Source organism: Silurus meridionalis, chromosome 6 (assembly GCF_014805685.1).
Source record: "Silurus meridionalis isolate SWU-2019-XX chromosome 6, ASM1480568v1, whole genome shotgun sequence".
NCBI classification, from domain to species: domain Eukaryota; kingdom Metazoa; phylum Chordata; class Actinopteri; order Siluriformes; family Siluridae; genus Silurus; species Silurus meridionalis.
In genome coordinates this window covers 9,604,852-9,627,208 of record NC_060889.1, presented here as the reverse complement: position 1 = coordinate 9,627,208, position 22,357 = coordinate 9,604,852, and the positions used below count along the sequence as shown (strand labels likewise).

At 39.8% G+C, this 22,357-nt stretch overlaps 1 protein-coding gene across 1 annotated transcript in view; it reads left to right on the top strand.

The window, feature by feature from the left end:
* Positions 1-1,418: 1,418 nt before the first annotated feature.
* yes1 (YES proto-oncogene 1, Src family tyrosine kinase) overlaps positions 1,419-22,357 on the top strand; it is a 31,638-nt gene continuing 10,699 nt past the window's right edge. The window contains exons 1-5 of the mRNA XM_046851283.1: positions 1,419-1,907; positions 16,713-17,003; positions 19,933-20,032; positions 20,411-20,509; positions 22,138-22,241. Of these exons, the coding sequence (XP_046707239.1) occupies positions 16,721-17,003; positions 19,933-20,032; positions 20,411-20,509; positions 22,138-22,241 (586 nt within the window). The 5' untranslated portion in view covers positions 1,419-1,907; positions 16,713-16,720. The remainder of the gene's footprint in view (positions 1,908-16,712; positions 17,004-19,932; positions 20,033-20,410; positions 20,510-22,137; positions 22,242-22,357) is intronic.

The following is a 22,357-nucleotide window of genomic DNA, read 5'->3' as shown; positions in this document are numbered from 1 at the left end:
TAATCCCATTGGTTGGTAGAAACAGAATTAAAGTGTAAAATAATAGAGTTCCAATATGCAGCCTTTAACCTCACAGTTCAATCAAGTTAATAAATAGAGCTCCAATATGCAGCCTCTTAGCTCTGCCCCTTAGTTCAAGGTCTGATCAATTGCTCAGGTCACATGCTCCTGGTAATGAAGAGTGACAATAGAATTAAGGCTCAATGACAGATGGAACTCGAGTCATCTTAGCCTGAGGATACTATCTAGTCGTAATTCATTCCTCGTGGTGAAACAACAGATTTCATCACAAGCAACAATCTACTTGCTTTAGTAGGAACATTTATCAATCATGGTGGTTTACAAAATCACATCAGATGTCTTCTGTTAGAGAAACATCTGGTCACAGACAAGCAGGCTAACAATTCCTTACACACTACCAGTGCTACTTAATTTCCTGTGGGTCACGGGTGTCCAATCTTAACCACAAAGGGTCAGCGCAGGGGCAGGTTTTCATTCCAATTAAACAGAAGCAACACCTGATTCACCTATTTAATTAGTTGCAAACTGCACCCACACCGGCCATTTGAGCATAAGATTTGACACCGTTTTTTTGACCCCTAAAGGGAGCAGCCGAAGAAGAAGAAGAAGAAGAAGAAGAAGAAGAAGAAGTTACTCTGACAGTAACTAAAATCCTTACACCTACCGCCTTCTTTACACCCTAGTGTCTTTAGTGGAATTATATGGTAAAGTTGTTTTATAGAAAGAATGGTGAGAAAAAAACAATAAATGCACGCAAAAAAATAAAAAAAAGTCTAAAAATGTAGCACAAAGCACTACATTTGGTGGAAAACCAACACACATCATGAAATCCGAAAACCATGTCACTGTGAAGCATGATGGTGGTGGTATCACATTTGGTTCTTCAGCAGACACAAAATGCGCAATTATGTACATTGCATAATGTGTGCGATTATTGAATATAGCATTATTTTTTATCTTATGAAGGATGTATCCATGAACAGTAATTTGAGGTGCCATGTTGAACAGTGTGTAAACACAAATGTCGCTCTGTGTCTAAAAGATATTTCAAACCAGGAAAAAGCTATTTCATTAAATAGGACCCACAGCCAGGGGGCGACAAAAGCCTAATTCAACAATTTACTGGTATTTTCCCCGCGTTAAAATACTCTTCGTTTGAATAAAGCGACAAAAAATTGCTAAATTAGCGCTTGTACAATTTTTGCTGACAAATTCTCTCTCTCTCTCTCTCACTCACACTCACACTCACAAACACACACTCCCCGGAAGAGATTCCCGAGGCGGCCATATTGTTTGGATGTACTGGCTCGGTCCCAAATTCCATCATAAAGAATATAAAGTGCGCTAGCGTGCGTGCTAGAAGCCATTATTTCACAGGCGAAGTAGCACACTCCTGCAAGGGGACAGGGAGCGGTTTGGCTCTCAGCCATCGGTGCAAGTTGATTCAAGCGGGCCAGTGGGAGAAAAAAAAGGAAAAGGGAAAAAGAAAAAAAAGAGGCGTCCGGGTTGTGGGAAGAGCTCCCAGTTCACCAGTCTGCCTTTTTGTCATCCTCGCGTAGCCATGCGATCTCTACCGGTTCCGGTTTAAAGGTTTTTTTTTCCCCCCTCTCTATCTCTGTTTGGTCTCCATTTCTCCTCTTGTGTTAGTGACGCGACCGGATTTATATAACGGATCCCATAAGCAGGAACAATAACAGTCAGTTTGGGGTTGATTATTATGTGAAGCATGGGAGAGACACGGCGCCTGGCTGGGATTTTAATTGTCTAGCAAAGCAAGTTGCACTTTTTCCCTGTTTTTTTCCCCTCCCCTCCATATCCTGAGTGTCCCGAGTGTGTGGAAGTCGTTGGAGACGTATGAAAATAAAGGAAGACACGTTTGCGTGAAGGTAAGAAGACTGGAAATTGGATTGGGCTATTAAAGTCTTTTGAGATTTCCCTGTTTTTATTTGTTTATTTTTTTTACGAGTTAATACTCTTTTTTTTTTTTTTTTTTAATTTTGTAATAGATTTGATAAATTAGTAATATTTTGTGATTACATGTTCCACGGTGTGTCGAAAGTGCTTGGAGAGAGGGGGAAGAAATTAGTTGAGGCACACGGCGTTCAGCTATCTGGAATGAAACGTGGCTTTCTCATATTTTCATTCTTTATATTTCTTTCTCAGTTTTTATTTTCAATTTTTTTTTATTTCCGTGGCCTAGTAAACCACAAGGCCTGGGACAGCACTCCACTTTTAGTTTAGTGCCTTTCTCAGCTTTAAAAACCTCATGTCATTTTCAGGCCTGGCTCCATTTCCCAAGAGGGTTTCCTCAAGATTCACCCTTCAGGTCCAGATTTGTAGCAGTAATGTTGCTCAATGCCAGAGATTTCATACATTCCCCACACACACACAAAACATTGAATGCTTTGTCCGCCTGTTAAACACGAAGACTCCAGGAGGACAACCTTACAGCAGGATACTTTGTTTCTGTTGTTAGACAAGCAGTACACTGGAAGACTGTCCTCCCAATTCTCTGCACCTCTAACAGATTCAGTTTGACTCCATTTTTCATTCACTGGATTAGAAAGAAAAAACACTCAACAGTACACATCAACGATGAAAAAAAACTCTAATGAATGGCCATTCGGTGGCACCCAGATGAGACTGGGTTTACATTTGAGTCTGATTCATCTCAAGGTTGCTTCTTCGTACCGGCTTACCATCTCGTTAGGGATAATCTTATAACGACCAAACTTCTAGGCCCTGAACGTTTACATTCTAACTTCATCAGAATCATAATCGGAAGGAGCATTGTTGCCAAGCGTTTGCACCTATGAAGAGATATAGACAACATTTGTATGTACAAGTGGGCAGTATAGGGGGAATAATTGAAAATGAACCTCATTAGAGTTAAACAGGTAGAGTTTGGTGTGGACTTGCTTGGTTGGAATGAAAACCTGCACCCACACCTGCCCCTTTGTGGAAAAGTGGATTGGACACCACTGGACTAAGATGCAGGGTTGGTATCAGAACCGTTGTTAACAAGCGCTGCATGGGTAAAATTAAATTGAATTCACTTTGAATCCGATAAGATACAAGCAAGTGCTGGATTTATTAAGGACTGGAGGCTTAGTGGTGGTTGAATCATCTTACTATCATCTCACTATCATCTCAAACAAAAAGCTTTTCCAAGAATGGATGAGCATTGTATCTATAATTTGGAGTATGAAAGCCTGTACAAGCCTGTACTATACAATAAATCAGATTAATGGTGATTAGAGTTGGGCTGTAATCAGCAAGAATGATAAGAGCTTCAAATTGTACACAGAGTTTCGTTTAACATGACTGGTACCACCTTTAATCAGGGTAAGAGGTAGGTATACTTCATGGCTCTCCTCTCCTCTGGCACTGAGACACTTAAACTAGCACTTTGTTCCAGGTTTGTTTTGTGCTTTAAAAAAAAATCCTCTCGAGTTGTAGGCTGAAGTTTGTAATCTAGTGTACCAGAGATTGAGATGTTGTTGTCAAGTGTGCTTTACTATAATGCTTTACTATATTGCTGTTTACTATAGAAATGTTATGGTTCCTTTCTTCTTCTTTTTTTTTTTATTTATATATAAAAACTTTTTCTCATCTTCCGTCTCGTGTTCCTCCTTCTCCCCCATCGCTCTAGCTTTTGACAGGCACAGCAGGTGGCTTTTGTGGTCTGAATGGACTCGGAAGGAAGTCCCCCTACCACTTTCTTTGGCTCTGATTGGCAGTAGGGGCAGGATGCCACGGCGATTCTGCAGCGCTGCGAGAACGGCAGCTTAATTCACGGGGTTACGTGCGAAAGCCTTGCGTTCGCGCCCTGTCTTTCCATTTACGAACGCAGGCGTTTTCGAAGCCGCTCCTCCGTCGGCACTGGCCGTCCGATCGAAATGCAAACGATATTTATAGCCGGATGAGTGCTGTGAAACGAAGGATTCCGTTTGTTATACAGGGTCTCGGTTTTCAGAAGCGCAGAACAGCTGTAATACCAGAGTGACAGTAAATCTGCAGTCTCGGAGGGTCTTTAAACTCGCACGCAAAGCTGGTTCGGGATTAAAAACTGAGTGACTGTCTACAGAGCACATGTGGCTGGCAGCGGTATTAAGGAGATTAAGACTATGGCTTAGATTACATAATAGCATGATGTATATTGGAGGCCTGTGTTGTGCTGTCTAGCTTCAAAGTCAAAATCTAACCACGTTGGCTTTGGTTTATTTTTATTTTTACAGCGAAAAGTGGAATGAAAGCAGCATACGTTATTTTGGGTCTCAATATTATGTGATTTTCACCCAGATAATGGTTTACAGCCTCATGGACTCCTCCATGTTTAGCTACAGGTGTAGGTAGTTGTTTCGTTTTGAGTTTTTAATCCCGACCGCTGGATGGATAGAAGTTTTCTTGTCTCCAAACTTGAACAGTGACCAGAGTATACAGAAATTAGTTCTTGGGTACACTGCTATGCGTCAAGCACTAGGTTACATCGCATAACGGAAAAACACTCGCGTGAACCCCAGATTTTGTTTAATACGCTTGGCTCTTTTCTGAATTTCTTTTTTAATCTTGAACATGCAGCCAAAGCTTCTTTTAAGACACTGCATCTCACAGGATTACATCTAAAGCATGCCCTGCAGTTGAGAAAAACTTGAGGCCAAGTGTGAAAGCATCCTAAATCATTATCTGATTCCTGGGTTCTTGTCTGTACTTGTTCACACACTCATGCTGAGTGTACTGAGTAAGGCATTGCCTGTGGCTTCTGAACCTTAATCTTTTTGCTTTGTGTTCTATTACCAGCACGGGGAAAGTGCTTTCTTGTGGTATCCACTGTGTGTGTGTGTGTGTGTGTGTGTGTGTGTGTGTGTGTGTGTGTGTGTGTGTGTATTCGCATACAAGGTTTAAGCTCTCTCTCGGCCATGTGTTGGACTCGAGAACCCGCTCTGTTCGCTCCTGCAGCGTTAAGCGGCTTTACTCGGTTTGTGTGGACGTGTCGAACAAAACTGCTCATCATAATCATGCAAAGGTTTTTTTTTTTTGACGTTTTTTCCAGGTTACGTTGTAAGTGCGCACATGAGAAGTGGAACACGGTTTTTGACACTCCCATTCAGGGAGTGCCATTATTTACTGACATCACTGATAAGGCAGGCCCGGCTTGAAGGCTTTTACACGGTTTATTTGCACATTCTGTTGTAGGTCTGGGGAAAGTAGGGAGTTTTTTTCCCCTTGTGACAGTTACAGGACAGGATAAACAATTCGAAGGAACAAACTCCTGGGCAATAAACGTACACATTCCTTTATACGACCTTATCTCTGTAGAGCTGCTCTGAGATGATGTCTATTGTAAAAAGCGCTAGCAATTATTCCATCGATTAATTGAGTAATCTGATGAAGTAGAGTGTTAAATCTGTACTAAATATTCAGGAGAAAATGAGACGGGTCCCCTAATATAAGTAATTTGTGTCCTTTTTTAGAGCAGTTCACTCTTTTTTTGTTTGCTAAAATTGCTGAATCTTTTCCACAGCCCTCGTTTTTTTTTTTTCTCCTTTCTTCGTTTTTTTTTTTTTTCTCCCATTCTGCAGCACCTTGTGTTTACCTGTCCAGAGTTTAGCAGGTGGTGCGTCAGTAATAATAGTCTGTGGGGAAACACAGTGCTCAGTGCGTCGTCAAAACAGAATTCGCCTTGATTCATTCAATCGTTTCAGCCCTAGAATTAAGGTACATGTTGCGTCATTTGCTGCATGAGTCTGGATCTTTTTGTACAATTCAGCTGTATGAGGTTTACACAATAACATTGTTTTATATGTCACTTTAGATGCTAATGATTGTATAGTTTTGTCTTTAATTTGTGCTTGGGACCAAATGTTTTGGTTAAAGCTAGATAACTGGCTCATGCTGTGTGCCGTCAAGGAATCATGTCATACAGCCTCTGCTTTGCTGGCTGCCCCTTTACATGGCTTTTCTGAAGCAGTTGCTCCAAATGACTTGCTATCACCTGATGTATTCGAGTTAAAAATAGAAAAATGACACGCCTCTCATTCGCCAAAAGCTGGATTTCAAGAGTTTTTTTTGCTAAACGTCTTCTGAGCTGAGTAACGCTAAAATATTCTCGGATCTACAAAGGATCGGTTGTTCACTCCGTCCAGTCACAATGGTGTAAACTGCTTTCATGCCTAAATTTGGAATATGATAGTTTGTTGCATCTGAGCTGGTTTTAGTCTATGGCCACCTGATCATCTCATTACTCATGTATTTTATTTTTAACTAATTGAACCCTTCAAACCCTCCTATGCTTTTAAGCATGTCTTAAATGAATGTTCATGCTAGCAAAGTAAAAAAGTCACTTATTCTCTCTCTCTCTCTCTCTCTCTCTCTCTCTCTCTCTCTCTCTCTCTCTCTCTGTGTGTGTATATAGTTTAGAATTTGTCTCTTGGGGACATGCAGTCAATTTATTTCCCTCCATTGTCAAGATCACAGCTCCGTGTCACATGTTCGCAGAGCATCAACAGTTACCTTGAACAGTAAACTTGTACACCAGTTTACTCAAAGGCAAGACCATGAAATCAGTCCCTTCCAAAGATTTTGTAGCAGCAGGGAATGAAGGTACCAGTCATGATCAGTGAAAATCAGAAAACCCAAATTAGAATTTAGTTACATAAAGCGATGCATCACACAAAGTATGGAACCTTCCAAAGTGATGGAAGGTTGGAAAGTGTGGAGAAAGAAAGGATCTGCTCACGATCCGAAACATACAAGCCTAATGATCAAGCCAGATGGGGGTAGATTTATGGCTTGGGTTTGAATTACTTCTTTTGGAATGGGTTCATTAAACCTTATTGAATATGCAGCTCATGATCTCGGCAGCAGAATTCATCCTTTTTTTTTTTTTTTTATCTTTCTGTACATTTGGAGAGGAGCCACCTGAAAACTTTTTAGGCATTTTTTGCACTTTTTAGGCATTTGCTTCAGACATTGCTTCCTGTAGCTTCTAGTCAACTGTATGTATCAGTAGTATACATGTTGAAGAGCTGGTTTTGTGGATGAAGTAGCCAGATTTTTTTATTTTATTTGTTCGCTAGTATTTTCTTGTTGGCAACGTTGCCACCACAGATGCACATTTTGCGTCGCGTTAAACAGTTGTTCGTCTGTTTAACTCTATTATAACAATAATGCTATAAAATGGTCTGACTGTTGTGTAGCATCATTTTCAATAATCAGTTTGCCACACCTCAAGTGCACTCACGGGTCTTTATGTAGGTCGAGGTGATTTGCGAGAACAGTACTTTCGGTTGCTTATCACATTATTGTAACTTGGAGTATAAAAACGTAGAAATTTGAAGTCCATTTTTATTTTTGAACTTCATTACTTCCCTGTGTTCCTTTTCACAAGGGGTTTATTATCTGTGATATGCGTCAGAGTGATCTGAAGCTACCCACTATGACTCAGTATATAGAGCTCAGTAATGAGTAACTGATCTCCTCTTACACTGACTGCAGGAAGCACGTATAGTTTTCCTCCGTTACCTCATTCGGTTTTATTTAATGTTACTTCACATTTGTTGGGCTTCACTCATGGTTTTAATTAAGGTTTTTCGATTAAACTAGCATCTCGATATTATAATAATGACCCCCCCTGAGGAATGGATGAAATGTTTTGGGCATTATTTCTCTAGGTCTCAGGCTAGTTGTTGGTGATATTAGGCCGGGTGCAGATTATTCACTACGCTACTAAAGTGCCTCAACAGTAGTGAAGTATTAGATTATAGGGTAGAGAGGAAATTACTGACATTAACAACCTGCTTCATGGAATTGAGGCTTTATCAGGAAATGCATGGAAATGCTGTAGGGAATATCATTTTCATTATTCTTTTGTTATTTAGTCACATATATGCTTCGAGTCAACCGGACATTCCTGTAATAGTAACTCCCAGTGCGCAGTCATACGCCAGCTCAGATACACGTTATACCCAGCTCGGATATGTCCTTATGTATCTGACCTAAGAGTTTACTACAAGTTGACTGTAAGACTCCAACCCCTGTGGACAACTTGTACTATTTATGCCTTTATTCTCAGTGTCTTATAGATTGATTTGTTTGTTGTTGAAATGAGGGCTTAATAGAATCAAAAACAAAAAAAGCGACAAATCTTCCACTTCGGAGATCACAGGACTGAGCGTTCCCAAACAATTCCACAAGAGCGTAGTAGTAAACGTGTTAATGATATTATTCATTGCTCTCTTTTACACCATTATCGTATCGTCCATGTACCGGTACAGTTCCTTTTCATGATCAGACATTTGTCGTCCTGTTCTATTGATAATAGTTGTTGATGCATCCGAATCTTTGTTCTGTTTTGAAGCATAATGGAAAATAGTGACTTATTTATTTAATTATTTTTTCTTCTTTTTTTTATTTATATAACAAATGTAAAACAAATTTTAAAATCCCTTTAAAATATTGTAATCTGGTTTTAACATACAGTGGGTCCCCCGGAACTTGTGGGTGTTACCTTCTAAGACAAATTTCATAAATTCCTTAGTGAATTCATCTAGATGTTTTCTCTTAAATATGCTAATGTGCAAAAAAAATTTTTTATGAAATTTGTTAGTGAAAACAGAGTTTAAAATGTTATTCCTATCGTTCCTGAACGTTCAGTCCCGCTGCGGATTCCCACGAATTTTAAGATAATCCGCAACTTGCTGTTAGTTAGGTTCCAAACGAGAACCCCTCAGATTCTGCAAATTATCGGGGGTTGACTGTATATCGCAGTCTTTTAGTGCTAGACTTGTTATAAACTTGCTGCTCTTGTAATACTCATTAGATGTTAACAGCACCAGATATGTCATATTCTGGTTTGAGCCATTTCTGAAACAAAATAATAGAACAGTAAAGCTGTAAAACTGTAACCTTATTCAGATGGGATTAGTTTATCCGGAGGAAGCTTGTAATACGTTTTTTTTTTCTGCTTCTCTTCAGCTATAAGAGCATCCGGACAGCAATAAATTGACCTTGGGGAGATTGAGTTTCTGGTTGGTTAGGTTTTCTACAAATCTGAACGCTTGCTGCACACCGATATAGGATCGGTTTCCTTTTACGTTATTGTATCCAAGCCAGAGTGCGAGATTCTTAGTTCACATTGGGGCATCCCAAGGTATGAAACAATATAGATATACAATCAATCATGGAACATACACAAAGCACCCAGTCTTTTCAGGAGGGTCATTTTTAGACACGTGCAATCCAGACGGGACGGGTTTGGTAAAAATTCAGCGGAATGTGGCCTGTTGGAACAGAAATAGTCACAGTGGAGCGCCTGTGAAATAGGAAATAACCCCAGGACCACATGTAACTCTAATCCTGTCCAGATAGGGCTTAAGTTTATACTATTCAAGTATTCTTTTTAGTATAAAGGTTTATATATATATATAATCCTTCCATATTCCAAAACAGTGCACCTGGGCCTATTTTACTTGCATTGGCAAATAAAACTGACACCTCATCAATTCATTCAGATCACACACTTGCATTAAATATAAAGCTTTTTTTTCCATTGTGGCTCTTTCTAGTCATATACCGTATTTTCCGGACTATACGCCGCTACTTTTTCCCCACGCTTTGAACCCCGCGGCTTAAACAACGAAGCGGCTACTTTATGGATTTTTCCGGGGTTTTTCCCGGTTTCACAAACTTCAAGCCAAAAAACTGAGCCCCATAACATTAGACCAATGAAATTGCCGAACAGGTTCAGGTGAACCAATGAAACTCTTTTTATATTAAATCAGATGCGCTCCCACTGAATCATAAATATGGATGCGGTTTCTCTGACGTTTGACCTGCCGCTCACTCGGACTGTCAACAGGAAATGCGAATCACACGCTGAAAACAACCGGGCATGAAAAAACACACTTCATCTGTGTTCTGAGCTGCACGGCATCGGGAGAAAAGCTTCACCGATGGTGATTTTTAAACGCACGACGATGCCAAAAGATAAACTCCCGAGAGAAATAGTTGTGAACGGAAGGAGAAAGATGGTGAACAATGACTTTCTTGGTAGGCTACTGTTTAAATACAAGCCATGTAACAGACACTGTCTTTCGTTAAAGCCTGTGTAAAGTTCATTCGTTTTAATGTAGACACTGTGGCTTATAGACAGGTGCGGCGTATTTATGTTCAAAATAAAAATCTTTGTAAAATTCAGTGGGTGTGGCTTATATCTGGGTGCGCTTAATAGTCCGGAAATTACAGTAGTTAAGTTCCTGCAACAGAGTTGTATTTATGGCAGGCCCGACATCGACCTTTCTGTTTACACTAGGCTATCGATTATTTTAGCAATCGAATATTCTACCAATTATTCCATCGTATAATTGGATAAGAACTACTTTTCTTTATTAATGAGCACTACTAAATATACAAGTAATTTGCTTTCTTTTTGGAGAAAGTCTGGTCAGACGGATGCCCGTTGCCGCCATGAAAAAAACAAAAAAAAAAAAAGTTTGCCTAATTCCAATTCCTACTTTATTTCTCATAAACATCCAACATGTCGGGTACATCGACCAGTAACCATGTTGTGGGACTGAAGTTTGAAGCCGTTGGTGTATGAACGAGGCTCCTCTGCTTGTTCCGTCTCCTCCAGAGCTGATTGTTAGACAGAGTTCTCTTCAGGGGTCGTAGGTTTAGTTTGATACCGTGCGATTCTATCGATTGTAGCCGATTTCATTTCCGATGTGTAAAGCTTTCTGGCACTACAGAGGGGGTGACGCTGCCCGATTGGCTAAAATAAAGAGAATTGTGAGGAAAAACAAGTCGGAATTGCGAATAATAAATAAATGTTTGTATTCTAATCTGTATTTCTCTCATTTCTTCGCATGGCCTGCTTTTCTTCCATTGACTGCTGCTCTCTGGTCTTCATGTGGGTTTTTTAAACAACCAGTGCAGCCTTTACAGATGAAGCCGAGGGCAAACCAAAAATAGTCATTCAGAGCTATTCATCTTAACAGGAGTCACCCAGGCAGCAAGAAACACCTGACAGACACGTTCCAATATTTCTGAAATCCAGTTTTTTTTATATCGCTTGAAAAAGGAGTGGGTTTAAACCGTTTCATTCCCAAACCCAATAGTTTCTGTTACATTCAAAGCGGAATTCATGGAGCTGTTAATAATTGAATCCTATTCAAGAAAAAAACGCCTACATGTATGATACAATTATAGCGATTAATGAAAAAAATGGTTTGATATTTATTCCTTGTGGCAACTACCCAAAGCCCACCCACTGAATATATCTATAGGGATTATTTTCTGCTCAGTTTTATTTGTCCTGTGTTGTTGGTGGGCATATGAATAGAAGCAGGGTTTTCAGCATTCTGTGTGTATTGTGCCTCCTTTCCAGCTTGATAGACCAGATTTTAGCCTCAGGGCCGTGTTAAGAAGGAGTGTACCAGTCATGATGCATCACGTGCTGTTACTCCTTGTGCCTTATAAGTACAGAGCCGTTCTGTTGAATAAAAAATGGGCTAGGAAGCCTTGTGTAAACAGCAGAGCCTGGCCACATGGTAGGCTTGTTACAGTTAGTGGTTAGTCACTGTGTGTGATCAGACACTTTATTTTACTAACTGATTATTTTCAGACGCAAGGAAAAGATACGGATTTTCATATGGTTTATAAGTTTGTTCAAATTCCAGCACCACTGAAATGCCAATGCTAGGCCCTTGAGCAAGGCCCTTAACCATTAACCGGTTGTAAATGAGATAATTGTAAGTCGCTCTGGAGAAGGGCGTCCCCTAAATGCCATAAAATGTATAGAATGCACATAGAGTTTAAATGGTATCGTAATCTAAATAAATATTTACAATAGTAATAGTACAATTTGGGCAGAAGCTTCAGTTGAAATGTAGTGCGAAAAGCACACTTTCTGTCGTCTCCTGAATTCAAATGGAAACAAAAACGAGTTTAACCGAGTTCCAACACTTAACAACAAAACTCTAGAGAAATCGAGCTGAAAAAGATTTGTACCGCAGATAAATAACATCAGCCTGAAAAGGTCAGGAACAAAATGCTTCAAGATGGAGCAAGAACTTTACTATTAAGCTCTAAACTATCGGTGTAACTTTTATTGCAGATCAGGCATAACATTGACGTTATAACATTATCAGCGGTGAAGTGAATAACACTAATTATCTCTTTAACATGGCATCTGTTAGTGGGTGGGAGATATTAGGCAGCGAATGAACATTTTGTCTTCAAAGTTGACGTGTTCGAAGCAGGAAAACTGGGCAAGGTTAAGGATTTGAGCGAGTTTGACAAGGGCCAAATTGTGATGATGCCTGATCAGTGCACAGTAATAGCTCACAACTGAATCTGATCCAAAGCTTTCTAAAAAAAAGATTAGTTGAAACCCATCACGCTGTTCCTCAGAATTTCTCAGTAATAAAATGTCTCCTCTGTGATTAGATGCTTGCATCTGGATGTCTTTTTTTTGGTTTTTTTGATTGTTTTATATCTTTATTTGCTTTTATATTTGCAAGTGTCCGTGCACTTGATTTAAACCAAAGCATCAGTCATTGTTGAGTGTTGGTATTTTTTTTTTAAATAAAAACCGAGTTCATATTCATGCTTACAAAGTTGTTCTAGTGGCTCTAGTGAGAATCAGGAAACCCATGTTCTATATTTAATCAGGAATCACCATGTTTTGTTTACTAAGATGTAGTACAGTCTAGAGTCACCACTGCTTTCACTGTTGAAGGAAAACGCTGATTGTATCGGTGGACAGCGTGTTCTGTAAGGGATTAGCCTGTCTGACCGTCTGACTAGGAGGATTAAGCGTGTAGAGTAGTAAGTGGTCAGGAGATTTGGGGCAAGGAGCCCTACAGACATACAGGATGTTTCATTCAGTCAGGGCACTCGACTTCAATCACCACGTGGCTCTTCAAGTTTGTAGTACACTTCATGTTCGAGGTTTTCCTTTGAACCTTTATGGAAGCTGGTGTGTTTTGGGACTTGTTTAGTGTATGGTTTCATGGTGAAGGTTGTAATATTATATTGTTAATTATATTAATATTAAAGGAATGCAAGACTAATTGTCAAATCCAATGTACAACAAATATGGCATATGGGGGGGGGGATTTGTTCACTGCGTCAATGCAATGCATCTATCTCATTCATACATCTAAGCAGGGATCTGTCATGTCTCTGCGTCAATCCACACTTCGTTCTACTGATGCCAGTTTTATCATCTCTCATCCTGACTATCACACCCATATGTTGTTACTTTTCCAAGTTGGTGTCACGACGTTCAATGATTCAAACAGTGGTACATGGTGCATTTATTTCCTATAAGAAAGTGTTGGCTGACCTCACCAACTGGTGGATGAAGAGGCAAATCCCCATTGCGATGCTTCCGAAATCTAGTGGCAATCCTTCTCTGAAGAATGGAGGTTATAGTGTCAGTATTAAGAGGGACATACCAGTAAAGAGGAATAAAGTCTGTAATGGGCTCTTCAACAGAATGAGTGCTATTGATGTATCCAGCTGTTTTTTGGCTCTATAGTGTGCACCTGATAGTGGTTGGATAAATAAAATAGACACGTCTCTCTCTTATCTCACAGCACAGTCAGTCAGTGTTAGTTGGAGGTTTGCATGACTTGCAACAATGTGATGTTAGAGTGGCCTTTTTTAGCAATTAAGTGTTTTTATTTATTTTTTTATTTTTTTTAAACACCCAGGCAGTCTAATTTTAATCTCTAAGCAGCAGCATGGGTGTTATCTGGATTGCATAACTCCTTTCATATATATTCTAGTGTTTCAGAGGTTCTGTTCTTGGTCACAAATGGTGGGATTGTCACCAAGTACAGTGAGTCCATTGATTTTATTAATTTCTTTTCTTTTGAATTTGGCAGTCAGATTTCTCCAAAAGCCATGATCGTGTCAGTCACATGTGTATTGCTGTTTTTAGGTTTCAAACAGTACAATGTTCAGCCTCAGAGATATTTCCAATAGGTATATTCTTTGTCATCCATTATATATTTCCGTATTATTGTACATCAGCTGCCAAAGACATGGGGAAATCCCACTTGCACACCAACATGTCTGCTTTCAGCACCAAAATATCACCAGCTTCTTTTAATCATCAATTCACACTGCTGTGATGTGGGTGTAAGTAATACTAGTGATTTCACTATTCATCATTTATACCATTGCTTCAAACAGGAGTTCACCAGAAGTTGTTAGTTTCTTCAATCAGGGCAGGATGTTATTTAGAATGGTGAATCTTGCGGTCAAGGTCATCACTGGCCAACACCGGCTTGAATCGTTTTTTTTCCCCATGTTCTTTCACCGCAGTTTTTTTTTTATTCAGTTTATTCTTCGCCTTGGTTTTTGTTCAGATGCTAGGAAAGCCTGGAACCTAGGCTAAAGCAGGGTTTGTGCTTGCTTTGTCTAGTTAACTAAAAAAGGTTTTGCATGATTCTTCCATAACACATTCCCAATTACGAGTAAAACTTGAACAACTCCTTTTTTTCCAACTCCCCTTAGGGGTCGCCACAATGAATCATCTGTCTCCATACTACTTTGTTCTCTACATCTGCCTCTTTCAAACCAACCACCTGCATGTCTTCCTTCACCACACCCATAAACCTCATTTTTGGTCTTTCCTTATCTTTCTCCTTCCTGGTGGCTCCATTTTCAGCATTCTTCTACCGATATACCCCATGTCCCTCCTCTGCACATGTCCAAACCATCTCAATTGGGTCTCTTTCACTTTGTCCCCAAAACATCCTACATGCAAGCAAGCAAATAATGTGTCTGTGGTGCTCTTCCTCGGCAAACTGCTGCTCACAGATGGTCACCTCTTCTCTCAGCGTGGCTTCCACTACTCTATCCCATAACTTCATGGTGTGACTGATCAACTTTATTCCCCTGTAGTTACTGCAGGTCTGCACATCTCCCTTATTCTTAAAGATCGGTTCCAGCACACTCCTTCTCCATTCCTCAGGCATCCTCTCACCTTCCAGAATCTTGTTGAACATCTCCATGCTTCTACCAGTATCCTGTTACAACCAGCTTTCCACTCTTCATCCTCTTAATAGCTGCTCTCAAATGCCTTTTCCTTTGCTTTTCCTCTTTACCTGCTGCCGCATCTCCTTGTACTCCTGCCTACTTTTCTCATCTCTCTGCCAAACCCAATCCTGTTTCTCCAACCTTTTTTTTTCCTTATGCTCTCCTGCACTTCCTCATTCCACCTTTATGTCTTTGTCTTCCTTTCTCTTTCCAGAAGTCACACCAAGTACCTTCCTGGCTGTCTCCCTTATCACTTCTGCAGTAGTTGCCCAATCATCCAGCAAGTAAACCAAGTAGAATAGGGTGAAGAGAACGATTGCAGAATTATTTAAACTTATCGCTACACTAATCGGAAAATATTTTTGGAATAACCTCAAAAAAAATGTTCTGCGTCTACAGTATTGTTTTTATGCTTTTCCCAAAAATTGCTCGTCCAAACTGAAACGTCTGAAAACGCTTACGTCCCTGTACTGCGCATGAGTAAAATGGAAGACTCTTCAATCTGCTGCATTTCCGGCGGAAGTTTCTTTTTTACTTCCCGTGCACCATCACATAACTTAAAAAATTTGCTGTTTTCGAATTTGTCCACTTTGGAGAGAGTTTTCCAAAAGCTGCGTATTTATTGACTAGAAATGGCATCTTAATGTGGACAGAAGGTCAAAACAGAGAGAAAAATGTGTTTTCTTAAATAAAAAAAAAATTATGGACATGGCCTTAGAGCAGGAGTCACCAACATGGTGCCCCCTGAAAGGACCACATGAGTCGCCCGCGGCCTTTTCTAAAAATAGCTCACCATCACCACTTACCGGTGAGCTGCATCATTTTATATGTTGCTATTGTTTTTTTAATCACACTTGCATTGGTGTGAATTTAAAAATGACAATAAAAAAAAATATCTTAAAAAAATGTTTCATAATAGATTAGAGCTAGCTGGTCTCCAAGTTGACTTTTGTATGTTACGTAATTGATAATCTGTACAAACATGATGCAACTTGGTGCATGATTTGTTAAAAATTGTAAGTGGCTAGTGAAAATTTTGTAAAAGTGATCATTTGAAAATGTAAATACTTGCAGCGATTTATAGAAATAAAATGTTGTATATTGATAATGTTTCCTACTTTGTTAAATCATTGTTGATAATTATTGTGAAAAATCATCAACATGATGTGTCTTTACATAGATGAATATCATTAATTATTAATAACAGCATATAATTAAAGGTAAATTAAGCAAATTTGTCATTTCAGAAGTGTGTATCAAACTGGTAGCCCTTCACATTAATCGGTACCCAAGAAGTAGCTCTCAGTTTCAAAAAGGTTGGTGACCCCTGGTTTAGAGGAATAATCTATGAGTGAATTATATCTGATTACTGGTCTGTCTCCCAATAAATTGTGATCTTATCACTAGAATCATTACATACCATTATGTCAGCATGAACAGGGGTCAGAGTTTAATTGATGGACCGGCTGTTAAACTGTGACTTTATGTTCCTCTGACGGCAACCAGTAAGAGAACCGGGGGGGGGTTAAAACAAGTCCATAAGTGTTTTTAGGTATTGGGTGTTAAATGAGACTCTGAAAGAGCAGGGGACATGAGTCAGATTTGACCTGGTACTTTAACCTCTCACTATCTCCCTACAGGCTTCATAATGGGCTGTGTCAAGAGTAAAGAAGACAAAGGACCATCGCTAAAGTACCGACCAGATGCTCCTAACCCTACCCCTGTTCCCACCCACATGGGCCACTACGGGCCAGACCCCACCCAGATGGGCCAATCACCTGCTCTCAAGGGTCCCAACAGCAGCTACAACAGCCATGCCTCTACCATCACTCCATTTGGTGGCTCCTCATCCACCATCACACCTTTCGGAGGAGCTGCTTCTTCTTTCTCCACAGTGGCCGTGAGCAACCCCTTCCCTGGTGGCGTCACAGGTGGGTGTCGATCGGGATATCTGATCGCATGAGAAAATGTTATCAATTCAACATCTTTATTTGCTGACTTTTAGAATACGATTTAGAATAAAGGATGGGTCTTCGAAGGATTTTGGTCAGGTCATGTCGTGTGTCCCGTGAACTCGCAGTGTAGAACAGCTGCCAGTTTAAAGACCGAGTAGTGGCCGGGTTGCGTGTCATATTGTGTGTGCTTTATATGGCACTACACTGGGACTTAGTTAAAATTCTAGGAAGCGAGTAGGACCGCTGATTTGTGAAAGAGAATGAGAATCGCACATTTATTGTGGCACAATAAAGGACAGGAATGTCAAATAATAGGCAGGAAAACACGCCTAGTGAGTGAATAATCCTGATTCCTTAGGAAGTTGTTAATGCCGTTGGTAGTGTCAAGTGTACACACAGGAGACAAGCACATTTCTATCCACTTTACATGTTCTTTATACTTGGTCATTTCCTAGCGATTTTCCAAAAAGTAGGACTTTATTACTGTTGCAGCAGCATTTTAAAAGTATATTTTACAGAGACCAAGATTTTTTCGCAAAGCTCTCGGCTGACGCAAATCCTGTACTAATATGTCACGCTCGATTACAGTCGTATGCGTGGAATAGAAGAGCGATGCTAATGTGTTTTTGTTCTCCGTGAGTATCTCTTTATTTCCTCAGGCGCGACTCTGAATAGCCCTATTGATTCCGCTCGTTTCTTTTCAGCACTTTTCAGTGAAATATTTGTTGCCATGTCATGTCGGCGCTCAAAACGAAAGCGCTGATGACTAAATCTTTGTCTGACATCTACAAACTTCTCATAGATCGCATTCATCGGATTTGAGCGAAATCGCCCATTTTTGTGGCCTAGAACAAGGCAGGACGAGGCAGATTCTCAGATTAGTTGTGCCATTTACAGTTTTTAAGGCTTTTGATATAGTTGTAGATTTTTTCTATTGACCAACTGTTTCTCAGCTTTTTCAACAGAGGGAATGGTCATGGTGTTTTTGTGGAGCTGTTATTTATGCTAAAACGGGGCTCTAGACTACGACCAAAAATCATCATTTGACTTTTCACGTGCGTGTTCTGTGAGGAACGGCATATCAAAATTATTATGACGTAATAAACCGAGACGTGTGCGACGCCTAAAGCGCAAAAATTGAATTTCCGCATCAGAAAAAAAACATGCCGAAACGGAAAATATCAGACTTTTTCTACCAGTCTCTATCTCTGTCCAACACTTCCACTGATGACACGCTGGTTAGTAAAAAAACAAACAAAAAAAAGGCTGCAGTTGTGCCAGCGTTGGAGAGAGGGAGAACGTCAGAGACACAGAGGACCGTCTTTCTATGTCAGTCAGTGAAAACATAAATAAAAGTGCTAAAAGACATTTAAAAAAAACTTCTTGGATTCAAACGTTTGCATGGTTAAGGTTTAATCACGAGACGCAGAAAACGTTTTGCGACTTCTGCCCTGTAAAATGGTAAAAGCTTAATTGGCTGATATTGCCAATGACTGCACACATCATGTAATGTAGGTTAATATTAGGAATACAAAGCAATGCTGCCATGCCTGTGTTGGTGTTTTACATGTAACTATTTGTATCTAATCCTTAAGTGGATGTTTTTCTTTTCTTTTATTATGTGCATTTTGCGATTGGAGCTCAATATTAACCCATACCACTATAACCCAGAAAACTGACGTCCAGAAAAATTACGTTAGTTCCTGCCTCTGACGTGTTCTAATGAACTTAGTTTTATTTCTCATGAAAGAAAGAAACTAGCAGCCCAACTCAAGCTTAATTGACATTCTTAAGATAAGATATACCTTTTATTTGTCCCACAGTGGGGAAATTTTTGTACACACACCACACACACACACACACACACACACACACACACACACAGTATACAATGGAACGAAACCACAGTGGACCAAGGTGCATGGACTGAGTAAACATTAAACACAACAGAGATGAGATGTGATAAATGAGGTTGAAATGTAAGTAATGTAAGAACAAGATTCAGCATGACTTCAAGCAGGCAGTTACTAAATATGAATGAATTCATGAAATGGATCCATCACAATGTTTTTATATTTTCCCAACAGCATCACACATTGATAGTAAAAGCCAATGGGTTCCTATGGGTTTTTTTTCTGCTTCTCATGAACATCATCTAGTCATAATTTTGGGAAAGTGTATTCATATTTGGTAACCATCCACACTACTATATACAGAATTATGTACATAGTAGATTGTGTGTCTGCTGTCCTTATCTGACCCGAGAAACAACAATCATTGGGACCACTGAGCAAAGAGTGGAGGTCTGGTTCTGTAGTTCTGAATGGACGGGGTTTATTCACTCTGATGCAGTTTGGCCCACTGGGTTTCAGCCATTTTTTTACAGTACTGTAATGTATAAACTTTACAGTATGTACGTGGCAACGGGCAGGTGCAGGAGCGTCTGTGAGGGCATGAGCACCAGTTCGCAAGTCTAGCAGGAAGCCCGGCGGGCTACGTTCTAGTGTAGGTCATCGCCAATAAAAAGGAGACGGACAAGAACTAAAATTGGGCTTTGAAACACCAAAAATACAGAAAAAATATAAACTCACACCAAGACAACTGAACTCCGCAGGCGAGAGTAAGCGCCCCAACATATCATATGAAAATGACGGTTTTTTGTTTTTGTTTTTTGTGATATCGCTATAGTTGATCGTAGGGTTGAAGAAAAATTGTAAGTGGAACCTTCGTAACTCTGGGAATACCTGCATCTGATTTCACTGAGCAATTTCATGTGTAATCCTTCACTCAACTGTATGTTAAAGATTCGAACCTTGCCATTTTAATTCTGAGATTTTTCCTGCATTATGTAATATTCACTTGTATGCCTTTTGAAGACGTTTTTTTATTTTTTTTTTTATTTTAGGTGGTGTGACATTTTTTGTGGCCTTATATGACTATGAAGCCAGGACATCTGATGACCTCTCATTTAAAAAAGGCGATCGATTTCAGATCATCAACAACACGTGAGTGCATTGCTCTCCTATCTGTCACTTGGGCTTTATTGATTGATTTTAGTTTTTGGTCTAAAAGATAATCCTGTAGCCCAAACTGAATTTAACAGGATTTTGGATTTATTTTTTTTAATCTGTCATTGTCTGGTATAAAGGAATATCTGGGTTAGTGCTTGTCTTTAATGGGCCGTCTGTTCAGCTATCTGTCCAGTCCACTCTGCTGGTCATGGTGTTTTATTTAAATGCCTTGAATACCCAGTTTACAGCATTTGATTTTTTTTATTATTATTTCATTAATGCTGATATCCTGCCCAGGCAGACCTTGTTAACATTGCAGGGCTGTCTGGGTATGTATATTAATGCTGTTTATGTGCTGGCTTACTTTCACAGAGAGGGAGACTGGTGGGAAGCTCGTTCCATCAACACAGGCAAGAAGGGCTACATTCCCAGCAATTATGTGGCCCCCGCTGACTCCATCCAGGCTGAAGAGTAAGATACTCCTCTCCTTCTGCTCTCATGTCCTCAGCTGCCTCTTCTACCCTCACTGTAATTAAGAGTGTGATCGGCCTCACACTGCAGTTTATTAAAACCAGGCTTTTGCAAGACCCTCGTGTACATATGACTAGATGACAAAAGGGCTTCCTCTCTCACATTAAGCTTTTCCACTGGATGCATTAATTCACTGTCACTGTGCTGTCCTCCCACTAAATGGCAAAAAGTGTAGGAGAGAAATCATGGACGCTTTAGCTTTTTCCAAGCACAGTAAAGCATAACACTGGTGAGCTAAGAGTAATAAGCGAATCCAGAGGCAACTTCAGTTTTTTTATTTCTAAAAGTGGTTATTTGTGCAACTCATTTTTAGCCCATGGCGGTCATGTTAAATAATCACACCATCAAGCCCATCTCTTTGGAGGGGGAATAACCAAAACGAACAGATTTCATGGCAATTGTGATTTTTAATTTGTATTTATCCATACTATGTTCATACTTCTGTACGACCACAAGGCATCCTAATAGTAGTTTAAATAATTAAAGCTGAAGGATAGAACCTGATAAATTATGACCACTGATTGTAATTTCCTACATTTTTTTGAATTTTTTTGCAGTTTTACCAGGTGTAATTTTGATCTCATTTACATTTGCGGCATCTGGAAGCATGACTTACGAAAGTGCTTTGAAGTCTCAATTAACAAATACTTTCTGATGCTGGTTCATTAGGACACAATGATTAAGTATACTATCCCTCTAAAACTGTGTTGGACAAAAATAAGGATAATACAACCTCAGATGACTTGACAAAGGACACTCATTATTTATATAAAAAAAAAAAAAATGGAAAATCCAAGTTTGAATACTTAGTACACCTAAACTGCTTCAATAGAGTTTAAAGGCTACATACAGTCATGTGCTGCTAATCAAATGCCCTTAATTAAATGTTCATTAGCGAGTGTGACCAGCTCTATAAAAGCCCAGGTTTTAGCAGTTTGCTGGTCTGGATCATTCAGGTTTGCTTTAATGCTGTGTTAAGAAAAATAAAATGTAATCGTTCTTAGAGAAGCAATTATTTCTGTCAATCAATCTGGGAAGGGTTATAAGGCCATTTTCCAAGGATTTAAAGTACAGCATTCTACAGTGAGAAAAGGTTCCCTGGTGGTCTAGCGGTTAGGATGCAGCGCTCTCATCGCTGCGGCCCGGGTTCGATCCCTGGTCAGGGAACCAACCCCAGCCGTTAGGGTTGCACAAGCCTTAGTGCCAGGCCCAAGCTCGGATAAATGGGGAGGGTTGCGTTAGGAAGGGCATCCAGCGTAAAACATGTGCCAAATCAAACATGCGGATGATCCGCTGTGGCGACCCCTAATGGGAGAAGCCAAAAGTGTATTCTACAGTGAGAAACATTTGCAAGTTCAATATCCGCATGTTAAATGTTACGGTACAATTAGAATAAAACTGAACGTATAGGGTTGGTTTGGAAGAAAGGAAGCCTAGAGTCCGTACCTTCTATCTAAAAAGAACATTGCACATGCACTGTTCTGTAAGCTCCCCAAATTTCTATACTGCAGTCAGTCTGTAATAGTAGGTTATTTTATTTTTTATTTATTTTTTTATTTTTTTAACAGATGGTACTTTGGGAAAATGGGACGCAAAGATGCTGAGCGACTCTTACTGGTTCCTGGAAACCAGCGAGGAACGTTCTTGGTCAGGGAGAGCGAGACAACGAAAGGTGAGTCTCCGCCTGTGCTGATTTTTGAGTTCGATACATGACTGTGTATATGTATACAGCGCGTGGTGTTAGCATAGGGCGTGGTGCAAAGATGTTTTGCATGGAACAAATGCATG